Below are 20632 nucleotides of genomic sequence, written 5' to 3' on the forward strand. Positions count from 1 at the left end.
TTTTAGCGTTTTCACCAGAATCCAGGTCGGAAGCTGACACTGAGTACAGTATAGAACCAGGTACTCCATTTTCTTTTAAATACACATTATAAGAGAGCTGGGTGAATAACGGAGCATTGTCATTCACGTCAGTAATTTTGACAGCTATGACTTTTTTACCAGAGAGTGGCGGTGAGCCTGAGTCTGAGGCTGTTATTTCAACATTATAGTAAGAAAAAAGTTCTCGATCTAATGGACCACTGGTAATCAATGCATAATTATCGGAAAATGAAGGTTTCAAACTAAAAGGCGATCCATCAGAAAGTTTTAATGTTACTTTTCCGTTATTGCCAGAATCAAAGTCTTGCGCACTAATTAGAGCCACGACTGTGCCTTTTGGCGCATCCTCGCGAACTGGATTGGGCTCTGAAGTTAGAACAATTTCTGGAGCATTGTCATTCATGTCTATAACAACTACTTGGACGCGACAGTGCCCTTCCATCTCAGGAACCCCTTTGTCTTTTGCAGTAATTCCTACTTCAAGCATTGCACTGCTTTCATAATCTAACTGACCAACCAAAGATATTTCACCTGTATTAGCATTAAGCTGAAATATAGACAACAACGACAGGGGTGTATGGTCAGCAAATGCGTAAGTAATCTCTCCATTAACACCCTCGTCTGCGTCTGTGGCTTCAACTGTTACCAGAACAGAGCCAACGACGCTATTTTCATGCACTGATATATTATACAGCGGTCTTTTGAAAACGGGGACATTGTCGTTGTTGTCAAGTACAGTCACTACAATTTTTGCGGTTCCACTTTTGACAGGAGTCCCTCCGTCCAGTGCTGTCAATAATAAATGGTGAAAACTGTCTTTCTCTCTGTCTAGGGATTTTTCGAGGACTAATTCCGGAACTTGTCTATTACCTGATAAATCTTTCATTTTCAAACTAAAACAATCATTTTTACTTAATGTATAAGACCTTACTGAATTGCTGCCAACATCCTGATCCTGTGCAGTATCTAAAGGAAATCGTATGCCCGTGGCAGTGGATTCTGCAATCTTTAAAAAGCGCTCCTCTGTTATGAAAATGGGAGAATTGTCATTTATATCCTTTATTTCAATTTCTATTCGATGCAGCTGTAATGGATTCTCTGTTACAATCTGGAGAGGTAAAACACATGTGGCGCTTTGTCCGCATAAAGCCTCTCTGTCTATTCTGTTGTTCACCACCAGCTCGCCTTTTCCCGCATCTACAGTGAAATACTGCTTACCAGTATCAGAGGCAACACGCAGTTTACGCTCAAAAATGTCTGATAGTCCTAAACCAAGGTCTTTGGCAAGATTTCCTACCACAGATCCCTGTTTTAATTCCTCTGGGATGCTGTAACGAGTCTGGCCGTCGATTGTACTCCACAGGAGAAAGAAATGCCACCAAGAAGCCAGTCTTCTCCATTCTCTGTATCCCATTGTCTTTGTCATTCCCGGTCCGTTAAAATATGCAATTTCCCATTCTTGTATGAAAAACAAATAATCCAGTTATCGATGTCATTGTCAGAATAGAATTTCCCGCAGAAGCAATTCCTTAAATATAATAGATGAAATATGTATTCCGGACGCCATCGACGAATAGTGGCATCCCCTCTCGTTGTGCACACAGTGGGGGTGGCGAGAGAGAAAAGAGGGATGGACTAGATCTCTTTGTACAGTTCAGAATGCCATTGGTTCGCTGCAGTCACCAATAGCTCTCAGCCATATCGAAACAAAAACACTCAGAAAGCTGCAGCAGTCACAAGCTCACAGAGCATTTGGACAAACGTTCCACCACGTTATTAATGTGTGTTCAATACCAGTATAGAAGACCAAACACGAATTAACAATAGTGTGTGTGCGTGCGTGTACGTGTGTACGTGTGCGCGCGTGCATGCCTGTGCTTGCGTTTGTTTCAAAACCTTGATGGATCGTCCTAACAACACTATTACATTAACACAAATATTGGCTCTCGTCAAAAAAGCCATCCATTGCACAATCAACAACTAACTAAATATAACTTTTTTCAAACCACACCGATCTTCCCACATTTACTCCACAAACTTTAATGTATGAAAAAAAAAAATCTTATTTTTTTAATAGAACATATTACGTCTGCATTTGAATAGAATATCAAAATACAAATACAGGTGAAATGATGAAAACTCTAAGTTATACTAGTTCGCCACATTACTGAATAGATTAATTGTATATTTTATTATTGCGCACAAATAAAAAAAATCCATTAAATAAACGATAGTTATTTAAATTATTGTCTACTAAGAGTTGCGATCAGTGGAAAACAGATGGTCTTTAAGATATGTATGAGCGATACGGTGCCTTGCAAGTGTCCAAATGTCTATTCACGGCTAGTTCGGGAAAAGTATGTATTTTCACCGTCTTTTGACACTCAGTGAAAATATACACGTTTACAAATTTTATCTGCTCACCTGTTGGCTCTCAAAGGTCCAGGTGCTGTCGGGTAACGACGCATCCAGCACACTCATCACCTCCTTAAAGTCTGTGGTGCTGCTGGGTTTGATCAGAGTGAAATCACTGTACTCGGACATTGGAGACATGCAGGACCGGAAGGACTGACTCTGAGACAACATGTCTCCTCCCAGGACCTCCACGTACTTTATGGGTCCATCAGTGTTGAGCTGAATCTGCAGGTTTCTGTTGGGGTTCTTGTAACCATCACAGTCGCTCCGTCTCGTGCAGCAACTCCCGCTGCTGCTGCTGCTCCTGATGCATTTCACCGCTAAGATGAGAAAAGTCACCAGAGACAGCACGGACACCGATGCCAGAGACAGAATCAGATAAAGGGTGATTCTGCCTGTTTTCTTGCTGGGCTCGGCCGCTTTCTGTCGGAGGTCTAAGATGGGTTCATGGAGACCGTCCTCCACCAGGATGGACACCGTGACGGTGGCGGACTGGACCGGTTCTCCGTCGTCCCTGATCTCAATGAGCAGCCTCTGAGAGGAGTCGTCCTGCTCGGACACAGCGCGTTTAGTCCTCACCTCTCCTGTGTACAGATTGACGGTGAACAGAGAGGCGTCTGTGGCCTCTGCCAGTTTGTAGGAGATCCAGGCGTTATGGCCCGAGTCTGCGTCCACAGCCGTCACCTTTGTAACCAGGTGACCCGCTTTAGCGGAGCGGGGCATCCTCTGATGAGACAGGGAGCCCAGGACAGCGGAGGAGGGGTAAATAACAGCGGGGGCATTGTCGTTCTGGTCCAGGATGAAAACATGGACAGTGGCGTTGCTGCTGAGAGACGGAGAGCCCTGGTCCTTTGCCTGAACCTGAATCTCAAACACCTTCAGTTTCTCATAATCAAACGAGTGCATGCTGTAGATGCTGCCGTTATCTGAGTTAATGTAAACATAAGACGATACAGAAACGTCCTGGACTTTAGAGTCCAGTATGGAGTAAGTTATTTTAGCGTTTTCACCAGAATCCAGGTCGGAAGCTGATACTGAGTACAGTATAGATCCTGGTACTCCATTTTCTTTTAAATATACAGCGAAGGTCGGTTGATTGAATGCAGGAGGGTTGTCATTCACATCAGTAACAATTATGTTAATAGTCTTTTTGGTCATCAAAGGGGGCGAACCTAAATCGGTGGCTGTTATCTCAATATGATACTCAGAGAAAGACTCTCTGTCCAAGGCACCAGCTGTAACCAGTGCGTAATTATCAGAAAAAGAAGGTTTTAGATTAAAAGGTGAATCTTTTGGAAGGTGTAATGTCACTTTGCCATTATCTCCAGAATCGAGGTCTCGAGCTGTTAACAACGCCACAACTGTGCCTCTTGGTGCGTCCTCTGTCACTTCGCTCGGTTTTGATGTTAGAACAATTTCTGGTGGATTATCATTTATGTCTTTTACTTCGACTTGAACACGACAATGGCCTTCATTTTCCGGAATTCCTTTATCTTTCGCAGTAATATCTATTTCATGTGTTGCAGCGCTTTCATAATCTAATTTTCCAATAAGAAAAATCTCTCCTGTCACCTGATTGATCTGAAAAATAGAACGTAACGTCTCCGGTGTGTGATCAGCGAATGAGTATTCAATTTCACCATTAACACCCTCGTCCGGGTCCGTTGATTCAACCTTTGTCAGCACAAATCCACTCTGACTGTTTTCCGGTAATGTTATTTTATACAAAGGCTTTGTAAAAATAGGAGCATTGTCATTATTGTCTAAAACAATCACCGTAATTTTCAATGTTCCAGTTTTGATGGGATTGCCTCCGTCTGACGCTGTGAGCTGTAACTGATGCACATTTTGTTTTTCTCTATCGAGCGGTTTGTCTAAAACAAGCTCCGGTACTTTTCGTCCATTAGCGAGTTCTTTCATTTTCAAAGTGAAACATTCGTCTTTACTTAAACTGTATAACTTTAGTGAATTGCTGCCCACATCGAGGTCTTGTGCGGTTTCCAATGGGTATCTCGTGCCCACCGCTGTCATCTCTGGAATTTTAAGATTTTTTTCTTTACTAAGAAACGTAGGGGAATTGTCATTAATGTCTTTAATTTCCACCTCTATCCTATATAGGTGTAATGGATTTTCTAGTACTACTTGCAGAGGCAACACACAGCTGGCGCTTTGTCCGCATAAAGCCTCTCTGTCTATTCTGTCATTCACCACCAGTTCGCCCTTTCCCGCATCCACGGTGAAATACTGCTTATCCGCCTCAGAGGCGACGCGCAATTTACGGTCAAAAATATCTGTTAATCCCAAACCTAAGTCTTTGGCAAGATTCCCGACCACAGATCCCTGCTTCAGTTCTTCTGGTACGCTGTAACGAGTCTGTCCGTCTATTGTAGTCCACAGAATAAAGAAATGATGCCACCATAGCGCCAGCCAGCTCCAATCTCGATATCTGCTTCTCTTTGTCATCCCCGATCCGTTAGAATGTGTTACTTCCCATTGATTTAGTCTCCAAGCTCAATTGCCGCGTTAATTCCAATGCCAAAATGAATAATCCATAATACATCAGTCCACAATTGCACGAAAAACGCAGATTATTAAACTGCAGACAATTTGTGATAGGCGCATTTGCTCTCCACCTCTGAGTGCTGACAGAGCGTCCACCCTGAGACTGAATGGGGGATGGAGAAGATCTCTTTGTACAGTCCTGGATTCTATTGGTTCCCAGCATGCAGCGACACTATCCAGTCACCAAGCTCCATCATTTCTGGGAAGGCTGCTATACCTCCTCTGTCGTAATATTGACATTACACGGGAATAAATTGTTTCTTTATGACTAAAAAGTGTAATACCAAAGGGGAGACTTAAAAAAACAAGAGTTTCAACTTAAAAACACACAGCCATTAGACATGTTTTGCATTAGACATTGGATGCGTGCAGAATAAACAAATATTGCTATGTAATTAATACTGATAAATTATGGGGTTGTAATTTGTTACGTTGGTTATCAAGGAAACTATTAATTTATGAATATTCATGATATATTTTCCTTTCTACTATATCATGAATATGATATGCAATATGTATTGTGCTTTAAGTTATTAAAAAGACAAGAAAAATATGAAGATGATACTAAAAGTTAAATTGAGAAAAAAAAACCAAAACATGTTTACAAAATCAATATTACGCTCTGCTGCGCTGGACGTGCACTGCGAAAAACGATTTTTGTCCTGTATGTAGAGCAAAAAACACCTATTATGCAAACTAACAGCACATCTAATATTTAGTCGTCAGTGACACTAACGAGGCTACATTTCAAAGGCTTTTTTTCAAAGGTGTTCAAGCATTTGACCAGCGAATTAACAAATATAGATGACAAGAAAACCACAACACACAATTGCAAGAACTGATAAATACATAAATTCAATCGCAGATTTACAGTCATCTGCTCACCTGCTGGCTCTCAAAGGTCCAGGTGCTGTCAGGTAATGAGGCATCCAGCACACTGATCACCTCCTTAAAGTCTGTGGTGCTGCTGGGTTTGATCAGAGTGAAATCACTGTACTCGGACATTGGAGACATGCAGGACCTGAAGGACTGACTCTGAGACAACATGTCTCCTCCCAGGACCTCCACATACTTTATGGGTCCATCAGTGTTGAGCTGAATCTGCAGGTTTCTGTTGGGGTTCTTGTAATCATCACAGTCGCTCCGTCTCGTGCAGCAACTCCCGCTGCTGCTGCTGCTCCTGATGCATTTCACCGCTAAGATGAGAAAAGTCACCAGAGACAGCACGGACACCGAGGCCAGAGACAGAATCAAATAAAGGGTGATTCTGCCTGTTTTCTTGCTGGGCTCGGCCGCTTTCTGTCGGAGGTCTAAGATGGGTTCATGGAGACCGTCCTCCACCAGGATGGACACCGTGACGGTGGCGGACTGGACCGGTTCTCCGTCGTCCCTGATCTCAATGAGCAGCCTCTGAGAGGAGTCGTCCTGCTCGGACACAGCGCGTTTAGTCCTCACCTCTCCTGTGTACAGATTGACGGTGAACAGAGAGGCGTCTGTGGCCTCTGCCAGTTTGTAGGAGATCCAGGCGTTATGGCCCGAGTCTGCGTCCACAGCCGTCACCTTTGTAACCAGGTGACCCGCTTTAGCGGAGCGGGGCATCCTCTGATGAGAGAGGGAGCCCAGGACAGCGGAGGAGGGGTAAATAACAGCGGGGGCATTGTCGTTCTGGTCCAGGATGAAAACATGGACAGTGGCGTTGCTGCTGAGAGACGGAGAGCCCTGGTCCTTTGCCTGAACCTTAATCTCAAACACCTTCAGTTTCTCATAATCAAACGAGTGCATGCTGTAGATGCTGCCGTTATCTGAGTTAATGTAAACATAAGACGATACAGAAACGTCCTGGACTTTAGAGTCCAGTATGGAGTAAATAATTTTAGCGTTTTCACCAGAATCCAGGTCTGAAGCCGATACTGAGTACAAAATCGATCCCGGCACTCCATTTTCTTTTAAATAGACAGTATAAGAGGGCTGAGTGAATTCGGGCGAATTATCATTCACATCTGTAATAGCGACTTTGATCGCCTTCTTCATGGACAGAGGCGGGGAACCTAAATCAGTGGCTGTTATTTCAACATTATATTCTGAGAATGCCTCTCGGTCTAAAACACCAGCCGTGACCAGTGCGTAATTATCAGAAAAAGATGGTTTAAGATTGAACGGAGAGCTCTTTGGGAGCCGTAACGTAACTTTACCGTTATCACCGGAATCAAGGTCTCGAGCACTAATTAAAGCCACCACTGTGCCACTCGGTGCGTCTTCAGACACGGAGTTTGGTTGAGAGGTCAGAAATATATTAGGAGCGTTATCATTAACATCTACGACCTCAATATGAACCGTACAATGGCCTTCCATTCTCGGAGTTCCTTTGTCTCTTGCAGATATGTCGATTTCATAATTGGCAGTTGTTTCGAAATCCAGCTTTCCTTCCAGACTTATTTCACCGGTGACTTTATCAATATCAAATATGGATTTTACTATATCTGTTGTGTGTGTTTCAAACGAATATTCTACTTCTCCATTGAGTCCTTCATCCGCATCTTTTGCTGTAAGTTTAATGATAGGTGCTCCCGGTACGCTATTCTCACTGATGGTGACTTTATAAATATTTTTCTCAAACAAGGGGAAATTATCATTGATATCCATGACATCTATAGTTATCTGACAAGTCCCAGATTTGACTGGGTTTCCTCCGTCTAAAGCTGTTAATTGGAGTTGATGCTTCGGCTTTTTTTCTCTGTCAAGAGATTTTGACAAGATTAACTCCGGCACTTTTCTACCCCCGGAAATATCTTTGATTTTCAAACTGAAAAACTCATCTTTGCTCAAAATATAAGATCGTACTGAATTCACTCCGACATCAAGGTCCTGTGCCGTTTCCAAAGGAAAACGAGTCCCTGCTGCAGCAGACTCTGCTATTTGGAATATTTTCTCGTGAGATGGGAATTTGGGGAAATTATCATTGATATCTTGTATTTCCACCTCTACTCGATACAATTGCAAGGGATTATCTATGACAACTTGCAGAGTCAATATACAGCTGGCACTTTGTCCACATAAAGCCTCTCTGTCTATTCTGTCGTTCACTACCAGCTCGCCCTTTCCCGCATCCACAGTGAAATACTGCTTATCAGCCTCAGAGGCGACTCGCAGTTTTCTCTCAGAAATGTCCGAAAGCCCTAAACCCAGATCTTTGGCAAGATTTCCTACCACAGATCCTTCCTTTAATTCCTCTGGCACGCTGTAACGAGTCTGTCCGTCTATTGTACTCCACAGAAGTAAGAAAAAATGCCACCATAGGGCCAGCCATCTCCAGTCTCTGTATCCTATTGTCTTTGTCATCCCGTATCCTTTAGAATTATTTTCCAATGAAAGTAAAGCGATCAAAAATCCGAAATTGACCATCCAATTCCATGACGCTGTATTCCAAAACAGCAATCCAAAATCAGATGAGAAGAAAATGACACCGTGTTATTATTTTTTTTAAAGAAAGAAAGAAAGAAAAACCCTCGCAGACCATCGCTGCCTGTCATCATACCCGTGCAACAAAAGTGTGCATTTTGCTGTGGTTGCGTGGGGGAGGGACTAGATCTCTTTGTAAAGCGCTTTGCTTCATTGGCGCACAGACATAGTCTCCTGTAACCAGTCAGAGGAGGTGAGTGCTTTTAAAGCCACAGTGGTTGAAAATAGGATGCCAAAATGTTTTACATGGATTTAAAAGACAAAATAGCTTTTGGAATACTATGTATGCACACACACACACACACACACACACACACACACACACACACACACACACACACACACACACACACACACACACACACACACACACACACACACACACACACACACACACACACACACACACACACACACACACACACACACACACACACACAGTAATTGTTGCTTATTCACAACTGTTAAAAAAGATGTCAGTAACGGCAATGACAACGATCAACTCAGTGTCCCTGTCCGTGGTTCTGAAACGAAGTAGGTTCCATTCAATTGTGGCAGTGATATAAAACCGGGGAAATAACTAAACAAAATGAAATAAACACCATGTAATTCCAACCTCGTTTAAATTCTGGACGAGAAACAAAACACACCAAAATCCACGCACAATAGTCTAATATACTAATATTCTACAGGAATACAGAACAAATGGCACGCAGAGCATCGTGGTTGATCACTTCTTTTTCACCTTTTGAATCGCACAAAGACGTATTCCCAAACGGGACACAATGGAGTATTTTCACTTTTCAGAGTTTCACACAAGATAAAACAAAACAGAAAATCGTCATCTTCTGCTCACCTGTTGGCTCTCAAAGGTCCAGGTGCTGTCGGGTAACGACGCATCCAGCACACTGATCACCTCCTTAAAGTCTGTGGTGCTGCTGGGTTTGATCAGAGTGAAATCACTGTACTCGGACATTGGGGACATGCAGGACCTGAAGGACTGACTCTGAGACAACATGTCTCCTCCCAGGACCTCCACGTACTTTATGGGTCCATCAGTGTTGAGCTGAATCTGCAGGTTTCTGTTGGGGTTCTTGTAACCATCACAGTCGCTGCGTCTCGTGCAGCAACTCCCGCTGCTGCTGCTGCTCCTGATGCATTTCACCGCTAAGATGAGAAAAGTCACCAGAGACAGCACGGACACCGAGGCCAGAGACAGAATCAGATAAAGGGTGATTCTGCCGGTTTTCTTGCTGGGCTCGATCGCTTTCTGTCGGAGGTCTAAGATGGGTTCATGGAGACCGTCCTCCACCAGGATGGACACCGTGACGGTGGCGGACTGGACCGGTTCTCCGTCGTCCCTGATTTCAATGAGCAGCCTCTGAGAGGAGTCGTCCTGCTCGGACGCAGCGCGTTTAGTCCTCACCTCTCCTGTGTACAGATTGACGGTGAACAGAGAGGCGTCTGTGGCCTCTGCCAGTTTGTAGGAGATCCAGGCGTTGTGGCCCGAGTCTGCGTCCACAGCCGTCACCTTTGTAACCAGGTGACCCGCTTTAGCGGAGCGGGGCATCCTCTGATGAGAGAGGGAGCCCAGGACAGCGGAGGAGGGGTAAATAACAGCGGGGGCGTTGTCGTTCTGGTCCAGGATGAAAACATGGACAGTGGCGTTGCTGCTGAGAGACGAAGAGCCCTGGTCCTTTGCCTGAACCTTAATCTCAAACACCTTCAGTTTCTCATAATCAAACGAGTGCATGCTGTAGATGCTGCCGTTATCTGAGTTAATGTAAACATAAGAAGACACAGAAACGTCCTGAACTTTAGAGTCCAGTATGGAGTAAGTTATTTGAGCGTTTTCACCAGAATCCAGGTCAGAAGCTGATACTGAGTACAGTATAGATCCCGGTACTCCATTTTCTTTCAAATACACATTATACATTCGCTGAGTGAATACTGGAGCATTGTCATTCACATCAGTGATTTTGACCGGTATGATTTTTTTACTGGAGAGTGGAGGTGAGCCTGAGTCCGTGGCTGTTATTTCAATATTATAATCTGACCTGCTTTCTCGGTCTAAAGAACCACTGGTAACCAGCGCATAATTATTAGAATATGAAGGCTTTAAAGTGAAAGGAGAGCCTTTGGGTAATCTCAGTGTTACTTTACTATTATTACCAGAGTCAGCATCACGTGCATTGAGTAAAGCCACCACAGTACCAGTTGGTGAGTCTTCGCGCACAGGCTGTGGTTCAGACGTAAGAACGATTTCTGGAGTATTGTCATTAACGTCCACAACATCTATTTGTAAACGACAACTACTCTCCATTGTAGGAATCCCCTTATCCTTTGCAGTAATTTCGATTTTATATGACGAGGCTTGTTCATAATCTAGCCCTCCTTTCAAGCGTATTTCTCCAGTTAGCGAATTGATCTCAAACACGGATAACACGGAGTCTGGTGTCCGTGGACCAAAAGAAAATTCAACTTCTCCGTTTGGTCCTTCATCAGCATCAGTCGCCTCGATTTTGATTACGAAGGTATCTTTTGAAGAATCCTCATGTAAGGATACTTTATAGACATTTTTATCAAATATCGGGAAATTGTCATTGTTGTCTAACACTGTCACAGTTATTTGTGAGGTACCAGACAGGACTGGGTTTCCGCCATCTAAAGCTGTCAGTAACAGCTGATGGACTGCCTTTTTCTCTCGATCAAGGGGCTTTTCTAATACTAACTCGGGGACTGTTTTACCATCATCAACCTCCTTAATTTTTAGAGTAAAACATTCGTTTTTCGCTAATATGTAAGATTTTACTGAATTACCTCCCACATCTAAATCCTCCGCACCTTCCAAAAGGAAACGAGTTCCAACTGCAGCAGATTCCGCAATTTTCAACGATAATTGTTTTGAATGGAAAATGGGTGAATTGTCATTAATGTCTTTTATTTCTACCTCAATTCTGTGTAAATGTAAAGGATTTTCAAGAACTAGTTGGAGAGGCAAAACGCAGGTGATGCTGTTGCCGCACAAAGCCTCTCTATCTATTCTGTCATTCACCACCAGCTCGCCCTTTCCCGCATCCACAGTGAAGTACTGCTCTCCCGTTTCAGAGGCGACACGTAATTTACGGTCAAAAATATCTGTTAATCCCAAACCCAGATCTTTGGCAAGATTTCCTACCACAGCTCCCTGTTTCAGTTCCTCTGGTACGCTGTAGCGAGTCTGGCAATTTACTGTACTCCACAGGAGAGAGGAAAAATACCACCAGAGCACCAGACATCTCCAGTCTTTGTATCCCATTTTCTTTGTCATTCTCGGTCCGTTAGATTATGTTGTTTGCCATCAAGAGTAACAAAGTAAATATCCACTTCCAATGCGCTCTGTCTCCGCCTGCTAAATTATCCAAAACAGTTTGGGCCATGTCGGAAGCTTAAAATAGTGAATATATTCTCAGCTCCGTGAGGTGAACGCATCCCACCGTCCTTCAGCCCTTTGCATTGTGAATGTTTGTGATGCTGAGACTGCGAGGGGGAGGGGGTAGATCTCTTTGTACAGTCCTGCATGCTATTGGAGCAGAGCGTCTCTCACATCGTCCAATAAAGCAGAAGCCGGAGTGATGCCGTTAAAGAAATAGCTGGGCCTTTTGAGAATTCCACTAGATTAAATGCAATGGGTGATAGAGGCGTGTTTGTCAAAAGTCCACAAGTCTCTTTACGTGATCGTGTTGCTGAGATATCATATCATCGCCACAATTAAATACAACATATATCTCAGAAAAAGAAAGACAATTTTTAACAAATGGGAAGCTGAAACGCCAGTCCTGACAGTGCATTAATTAACTCGAATTCAACTAACGAAACAAAACTTCATTCTTACATTGAAAATTAATAAATAACACCAGACAATAAAAAAAACCAATAACACAATTTGCGCTTATAAAAACAATGTTGAGACTGCAGCGGGATGCTGGTGAACCAAGGGATTATGGGATGTCATTTCCCGGTAATTCGAATCTAAGTTATTGTAGTTATAACGGTTGGTTTTGTGTTTCTGTTATTGTTTCATCGTTGCTATCCTGCTCAATGCAGATATTGTTAAGGATGTGTTCACGAGGAAGATAGATGTTGCAACTAATCACAACCCTGTGGTGTATGACGCATTAGAGTCCATATGAATAATTACCAATTCTGAATAGTAAATAGAAATTCAAAACACGTCCTGTCTGCGACGCTACAACGTTATGATGCCTGTGCGTTATTCAGCCAAAATGTTCATAACTCAGATATGCATGAAATGGATGTTTGATCAATTGTCAAACATGTTAAACACATGGAACATAATATCACGACTCGTATTAATTTTGGTTCATATCGAACAGACAAAACAAAACTGAAAAGCTCAGCATTCCATTCTTTATCAATGAAACTGGGAGGTTCAAATCAACGCCAATGATTAATACAAGCAAATAAATAAAAATATTCAAAAACAATGCAGATTTCAAATACAGATTTCGCCTCACCTGTTGGCTCTCAAAGGTCCAGGTGCTGTCGGGTAACGACGCATCCAGCACACTGATCACCTCCTTAAAGTCTGTGGTGCTGCTGGGTTTGATCAGAGTGAAATCACTGTACTCGGACATTGGAGACATGCAGGACCTGAACGACTGACTCTGAGACAACATGTCTCCTCCCAGGACCTCCACGTACTTTATAGGTCCGTCAGTGTTGAGCTGAAGTTGCAGGTTTCTGTTGGGGTTCTTGTAATCATCACAGTCGCTCCGTCTCGTGCAGCAACTCTCGCTGCTGCTGCTGCTCCTGATGCATTTCACCGCTAAGATGAGGAAAGTCACCAGAGACAGCACGGACACCGAGGCCAGAGACAGAATCAAATAAAGGGTGATTCTGCCTGTTTTCTTGCTGGGCTCGGCCGCTTTCTGTCGGAGGTCTAAGATCGGTTCATGGAGACCGTCCTCCACCAGGATGGACACCGTGACGGTGGCGGACTGGACCGGTTCACCGTCGTCCCTGATCTCAATGAGCAATCTCTGAGAGGAGTCGTCCTGCTCGGACGCAGCGCGTTTAGTCCTCACCTCTCCTGTGTACAGATTGACGGTGAACAGAGAGGCGTCTGTGGCCTCTGCCAGTTTGTAGGAGATCCAGGCGTTATGGCCCGAGTCTGCGTCCACAGCCGTCACCTTTGTAACCAGGTGACCCGCTTTAGCGGAGCGCGGCATCCTCTGATGAGAGAGGGAGCCCAGGACAGCGGAGGAGGGGTAAATAACAGCGGGGGCATTGTCGTTCTGGTCCAGGATGAAAACATGGACAGTGGCGTTGCTGCTGAGAGACGGAGAGCCCTGGTCCTTTGCCTGAACCTTAATCTCAAACACTTTCAGTTTCTCATAATCAAATGAGTGCATGCTGTAGATGCTGCCGTTATCCGAGTTAATGTAAACATAAGACGACACAGAGACGTCCTGTACTTTAGAGTCCAGTATGGAGTAAGTTATTTTAGCGTTTTCACCAGAATCCACGTCAGAAGCTGATACTGAGTACAGTATAGATCCCGGTACTCCATTTTCTTTCAAATAAACATTATATAAGAGCTGGGTAAATACTGGTGGGTTATCATTCACATCAGTGACAGTAACAGGTATGATTTTCTTGGTTGAAAGCAGTGGGGAGCCTGAATCAGTAGCGGTAATCTCAATATTGTACTCTGGAAAGGTTTCTCTGTCTAAAGCCCCGTTAGTGACAAGTGCATAATTATTAGAAAAAGACGGCGTCAGAGCAAAAGGCGAACCTTTGGTCAACTGTATCGTTACTTTACCGTTATCACCGGAGTCAAGATCACGGACACTGAGCAAAGCCACCACTGTCCCACTGCGAGAGTCTTCAGGCACCGAAGTTGATTTTGAAGTGAGGACAATTTCAGGAGCGTTGTCATTTACGTCTAAAACATCTACCTGGACACTACAATGACCCTCCATCTTTGGAAAGCCTTTGTCTTTTGCAGTTATGTCTACACGATAAGAAGTTTGAGTCTCATAATCTAACTGTCGTTTCAAAAACAATTCTCCTGTCAATGTATTTATATAAAAAAGGGACTGCACGGATGGTGGTGTGTGCACACCGAGTGAGTACTCAATCTCTCCATTTGGACCCTCATCCACGTCAGTTGCTTTGGTTGTTATTATATAGGAACCATTAGCAGTGTTTTCTTTAACAGCAATCTTATAAAAATTGTTTTCAAATAATGGCACATTGTCATTACTATCAAGCACTGTTATTGTTATTTTTGAGGTCCCGGACTTGTCTGGGCTTCCTCCGTCCATAGCAGTGAGAATTAAATTGTGAATGGCTTTTTTCTCTCGATCCAATGATTTATTTAATACTAACTCCGGTGTTTTTCTACCATTTTCAATTTCTTTTATTTTTAGTGTGAAACACTCGTCTTTGCTTAATGAGTACGTTTTCAACCCGTTACTCCCCACATCCGTGTCCTCTGCCATTTCGAGGGGAAATCGAACACCAACAACGGTGGATTCGGCAATTTCTATTACATGATCGCTTTTGAGAAAACTCGGAGCGTTGTCGTTTACATCTTTTATCTCAACCTCTATCCGGTGCAACTGCAGTGGGTTTTCTATAACAACCTGCAGAGGTAAAACACAGCTAGTGCTCTGTCCACATAAAGCCTCCCTGTCTATTCTATCATTCACCACCAGCTCACCCTTTCCCGCATCCACTCTGAAATACTGCTCACCAGCTTCTGAGGCGACGCGCAGTTTACGCTCAAAAATGTCCGAAAGTCCTAAACCCAGGTCTTTGGCAAGATTTCCAACAAGAGATCCCCGTTCCAACTCCTCGGGGATGCTGTAACGAGTCTGTCCGTCTATAGTACTCCACAGGAGAAAGAAATGATGCCACCAAAGAGCCAGCCGTCTCCAGCCTCGATATTCCATTTTCTTTGTCATCCCCGGTCCGTTACAATGCAACGAATCTCCCCATCAATATGTTCCTTAAAACAAAGAAGTCGATATGGAAATCCAGCAATGGCGATCTTGCTGCACACAGAAGACATCTGTAATTATACATCGTGAGATGTAAATGTCATGTATATTATTTAATCCGAATGTTAGAACGCATCCTGTTCTCAGCTCGGGCTCCAAGCTACAACTGACTACAGTGGGGAGGATGGATGGGGGAGGGAGTAGATCTCTTTGTACAGCTCACAGTTCTATTGGTTGAACATCACTCCGCTGCCTCCAATAACCCAGCCTGCATGTTCAAGAAGCAGCATGACGGCTTCGTATTGTATGAAATGGCACAGCATTGCGATTATCAATGAGCGTTAAGAATAGAAAAATAAAGCTTTGGGGTAAAAAAAATCATGGCTGGAAATTGTCTTTTTTAATAGGACTGATTTCATTCAGAATGCAAATTTATTACCTTTCCCACAAACAGTTCCATAATGAACCCGTACTCGAACAAGTAAAATGAAACTGGAAAAAAAAATGCGAAAAATCTCAATCTGCTAATTAAATAGCCCTCAATGTTCTGCCAAAGTAGATCCCGTTCTAATCTTGCCTTGCTGCTGTGACACACACACGCACACACACATTAATTGTTGCTTATTCACAACTGTAGAAAAAAAAAATCACATATGACATTCCGAAATGTCAGTGATAGCAATGACAAATCTAAGCGTTTGGCAAGATCAACGCAGTGTCGCTGTCCGTGGTTCTGAAACGAAATAGGTTCCATTCAATTGTGGCAGTGATATAAATCCGAGGAAATAATTAAACAAGATTAAATAAACACCATGTAGTTCTAGCCTAGTTTACATTCTGGATGAGAAGAAAACAATACACCAAAATTCACGCACAATAGTGTGAAATAATAAGCTTCCAGAGGAATAGAAAACAACTGGCACTCAGAGCATCATGGTTGATCACTTCTTTTTCACCTTTTGAACCGCACAAAGACGTGTTCCCAAATGGGACACAATGGAGTATCTTCACTTTTCATAGTTTCACACAAGATAAAACAAAACAGAAAATCGTTATCTTCTGCTCACCTGCTGGCTCTCAAAGGTCCAGGTGCTGTCGGGTAACGACGCATCCAGCACACTGATCACCTCCTTAAAGTCTGTGGTGCTGCTGGGTTTGATCAGAGTGAAATCACTGTACTCGGACATTGGAGACATGCAGGACCTGAAGGACTGACTCTGAGACAACATGTCTCCTCCCAGGACCTCCACATACTTTATGGGTCCGTCAGTGTTGAGCTGAATCTGCAGGTTTCTGTTGGGGTTCTTGTAATCATCACAGTCGCTCCGTCTCGTGCAGCAGCTCCCGCTGCTACTGCTGCTCCTGATGCATTTCACCGCTAAGATGAGAAAAGTCACCAGAGACAGCACGGACACCGAGGCCAGAGACAGAATCAGATAAAGGGTGATTCTGCCTGTTTTCTTGCTGGGCTCGGCCGCTTTCTGTCGGAGGTCTAAGATGGGTTCATGGAGACCGTCCTCCATCAGGATGGACACCGTGACGGTGGCGGACTGGACCGGTTCTCCGTCGTCCCTGATTTCAATGAGCAGCCTCTGAGAGGAGTCGTCCTGCTCGGACGCAGCGCGTTTAGTCCTCACCTCTCCTGTGTACAGATTGACGGTGAACAGAGAGGCGTCTGTGGCCTCTGCCAGTTTGTAGGAGATCCAGGCGTTATGGCCCGAGTCTGCGTCCACAGCCGTCACCTTTGTAACCAGGTGACCCGCTTTAGCGGAGCGGGGCATCCTCTGATGAGAGAGGGAGCCCAGGACAGCGGAGGAGGGGTAAATAACAGCGGGGGCATTGTCGTTCTGGTCCAGGATGAAAACATGGACAGTGGCGTTGCTGCTGAGAGACGGAGAGCCCTGGTCCTTTGCCTGAACCTTAATCTCAAACACCTTCAGTTTTTCATAATCAAATGAGTGCATGCTGTAGATGCTGCCGTTATCTGAGTTAATGTAAACATAAGAAGACACAGAAACGTCCTGAACTTTAGAGTCCAGTATGGAGTAAGTTATTTTAGCATTTTCACCAGAATCCAGATCAGAAGCTGATACTGAGTACAGTATAGATCCCGGGACGCCATTTTCTTTCAAATACACATTGTACGTTTTCTGAGTAAACAATGGAGCATTGTCATTTACATCAGTGATTCTGACAGGTATAATTCTGCTGCTGGAGAGACGAGGAGAGCCGGAATCTGTGGCTGTTATTTCAACATCGTACTCAGAAAAACTCTCTCGGTCCAAAGCACCACTGGTAATCAGCTCGTAATTATTTGAAAATGAAGGTTTTAGAGTGAAAGGAAAGCGTTTGTGGACATTTAATGTCATTTTACCGTTATCTCCGGAGTCAATATCTCGTGCGCTAATCAAAGCAACAACTGTGCCACTTGATGCGTTTTCACGGACGGAACTGGGTTTTGAAGTGAGCACAATCTCCGGAGCATTATCATTTATATCCTCTACATCCACCCGTACTCGACAGTGTCCCTCCATTTCAGGGATCCCTTTATCTTTAGCTGTTATGTCAATTAGGTATGATCTATAACTTTCGTAATCCAGCGCCCCCTTTAATACAATTCCCCCCGTTGCATGATTAATATCAAACGTCGACAAGACAGAGTCTGGAGTTCGTGACCCAAAAGAATATGAAATTTCTCCATTAAGACCCTCGTCAGCGTCTGTAGCTGTGAGTTTGATTACAAATATCCCTTTGGTGCTGTTCTCTTTTAAAGAAACTTTTAACTCATTCTCACTGAAAACTGGAAAATTATCATTAATATCGAGCACAGTAACAGTTATCTGACAGGTTCCTGATTTGACAGGATTTCCTCCATCTAATGCTGTCAACAGCAGCTGATGAAGGGCATTTTTCTCTCGATCCAATGGCTTCTCTAACACTAATTCCGGTACAGATTCACCATGCTTCGTTTCCTTAAATTTTAAAGAAAAATGATCATTTTTACTCAGAGAGTATGTTTTTAAAGAATTGCTTCCAACATCAGGGTCGTCCGCACTTTCTAAAGGAAATCGTTTTCCAACAGCAACTGATTCTGGTATATTAAGATTAATCTCACGAGTAACAAAACTGGGAGAGTTATCATTTATGTCTTTTATTTCCACTTCTATTCGACTTGATTGCAAAGGATTTTCAACTACTACTTGCAGAGGCAGAACACAGCTCGCGCTTTGCCCGCATAAAGCCTCTCTATCTATCCTGTCATTCACGACCAGCTCACCCTTCCCCGCATCCACGCTGAAATAGTGCTTACCAGCCTCAGAGGCGACACTCATTTTTCGGTCAAAAATTTCAGTTAGTCCCAAACCGAGATCTTTTGCTAGATTTCCGACCACCGAGCCTTGTTTTAGTTCCTCCGGGATGCTGTAACGAGTCTGTCCGTCTATTGTACTCCACAAGAGGAAGAAATGGTGCCACCAAAGCGCAATACATCTCCAGTCTCGGTATCCCATTCTCTTTGTCATCCTTGATCGGCTAGATCACGTTAATTCCCAGTAAGATCATGCTTACAGCAAAGCCAGAATCCAGTATAATGTAGAATACTCCTTTCTCCTAAAACGCAATAGTGTTTGCGCATGGCTGCGAGTTGAAGTAAATACAATATGTAGAAAAGGCGACTTCATTGCTGTCTCCTCCCGAGCTCATTTCATTGTTGTAAGTGCTATAGCTCTGAGGCTGCAGGGGGGCAGGCGATAGATTTCTTTGTACAGTTCTGAATCCTATTGGAGCTCAGCGTCAGTCTCCACCACCCAATGAGACGGAAGAGGATCGCGGCTCTTAAAGTGGCAAAGTACTGCATAGCTGTTCTATGTCTCGGGGTTAGTAATTCATAATAAATACACGAGAGCGAGAACAAAAAAAACGTGTGTGTGCGTGTGCGTGCGTGTGCGTGTGTGTGTGTGTGTGGGCGTGTGTGAGTGTGTGTGTCATACAGCAGCAAGGAAAAATAAGAACAAATAAAAAGTCATTTGATTTGAGAGACGCAAACTAAGAATATGTATACAATGAAATCATGTAATCTATGGCCAATAGTGATATTTTTGCAACAGAACAGATACAAGAATAAATATGATCTCAAATTTATAATTTTCTCACCTGTTGGCTCTCAAAGGTCCAGGTGCTGTCGGGTAATGACGCATCCAGCACACTGATCACCTCCTTAAAGTCTGTGGTGCTGCTGGGTTTGATCAGAGTGAAATCACTGTACTCGGACATTGGAGACATGCAGGACCTGAAGGACTGACTCTGAGACAACATGTCTCCTCCCAGGACCTCCACGTACTTTATGGGTCCATCAGTGTTGAGCTGAATCTGCAGGTTTCTGTTGGGGTTCTTGTAACCATCACAGTCGCTCCGTCTCGTGCAGCAACTCCCGCTGCTGCTGCTGCTCCTGATGCATTTCACCGCTAAGATGAGAAAAGTCACCAGAGACAGCACGGACACCGAGGCCAGAGACAGAATCAAATAAAGGGTGATTCTGCCTGTTTTCTTGCTGGGCTCGGCCGCTTTCTGTCGGAGGTCTAAGATCGGTTCATGGAGACCGTCCTCCACCAGGATAGACACCGTGACGGTGGCGGACTGGACCGGTTCTCCGTCGTCCCTGATCTCAATGAGCAATCTCTGAGAGGAGTCGTCCTGCTCGGACACAGGGCGTTTAGTCCTCACCTCTCCTGTGTACAGATTGACGGTGAACAGAGAGGCGTCTGTGGCCTCTGCCAGTTTGTAGGAGATCCAGGCGTTATGGCCCGAGTCTGCGTCCACAGCCGTCACCTTTGTAACCAGGTGACCCGCTTTAGCGGAGCGGGGCATCCTCTGATGAGAGAGGGAGCCCAGGACAGCGGAGGAGGGGTAAATAACAGCGGGGGCGTTGTCGTTCTGGTCCAGGATGAAAACATGGACAGTGGCGTTGCTGCTGAGAGACGGAGAGCCCTGGTCCTTTGCCTGAATCTTAATCTCAAACACCTTCAGTTTCTCATAATCAAACGAGTGCATGCTGTAGATGCTGCCGTTATCTGAGTTAATATAAACATAAGAAGACACAGAAACGTCCTGAACTTTAGAGTCCAGTATGGAGTAAGTTATTTTAGCGTTTT

General features: G+C 44.1%; 4 protein-coding genes across 5 annotated transcripts in view; all 4 read right to left on the reverse strand.

Annotated features, from left to right (window-relative positions):
• The window catches only part of LOC308134259 (protocadherin gamma-C5-like), a gene marked incomplete at its 5' end in the record, with an annotated part of 44885 nt that overhangs the window by 19662 nt on the left and 4591 nt on the right, over window positions 1-20632 (reverse strand). The window contains one exon of one of the 2 annotated variants that reach the window (XM_080501920.1): window positions 12993-15446. The exons of the other annotated variant lie outside the window; for it this stretch is intronic. Within the exon in view, the coding sequence (XP_080358046.1) occupies window positions 12993-15446 (2454 nt within the window). Of the gene's footprint in view, window positions 1-12992; window positions 15447-20632 lie in introns of those variants that run through there. 2 annotated transcript variants of the gene reach the window in all.
• On the reverse strand, window positions 2452-8355 carry LOC308134584 (uncharacterized protein; the record flags this gene model as incomplete). The annotated part of the gene is made up of 3 exons (XM_080502359.1): window positions 2452-4940; window positions 5636-5657; window positions 5902-8355. The coding sequence occupies 3 exons, from the start codon at window positions 8353-8355 to the stop codon at window positions 2452-2454; spliced, it is 4965 nt and encodes a 1654-aa protein (XP_080358485.1).
• Window positions 9317-11785, reverse strand: LOC308134585 (protocadherin gamma-C5-like; the record flags this gene model as incomplete). The annotated part of the gene is made up of 1 exon (XM_080502360.1): window positions 9317-11785. The coding sequence occupies one exon, from the start codon at window positions 11783-11785 to the stop codon at window positions 9317-9319; it is 2469 nt and encodes an 822-aa protein (XP_080358486.1).
• On the reverse strand, window positions 16535-19003 carry LOC308134586 (protocadherin gamma-C5-like; the record flags this gene model as incomplete). The annotated part of the gene is made up of 1 exon (XM_080502361.1): window positions 16535-19003. The coding sequence occupies one exon, from the start codon at window positions 19001-19003 to the stop codon at window positions 16535-16537; it is 2469 nt and encodes an 822-aa protein (XP_080358487.1).

This window comes from Blennius ocellaris (assembly GCF_963422515.1).
Source record: "Blennius ocellaris genome assembly, chromosome: 9".
Classification (NCBI taxonomy): Eukaryota; Metazoa; Chordata; class Actinopteri; order Blenniiformes; family Blenniidae; genus Blennius; species Blennius ocellaris.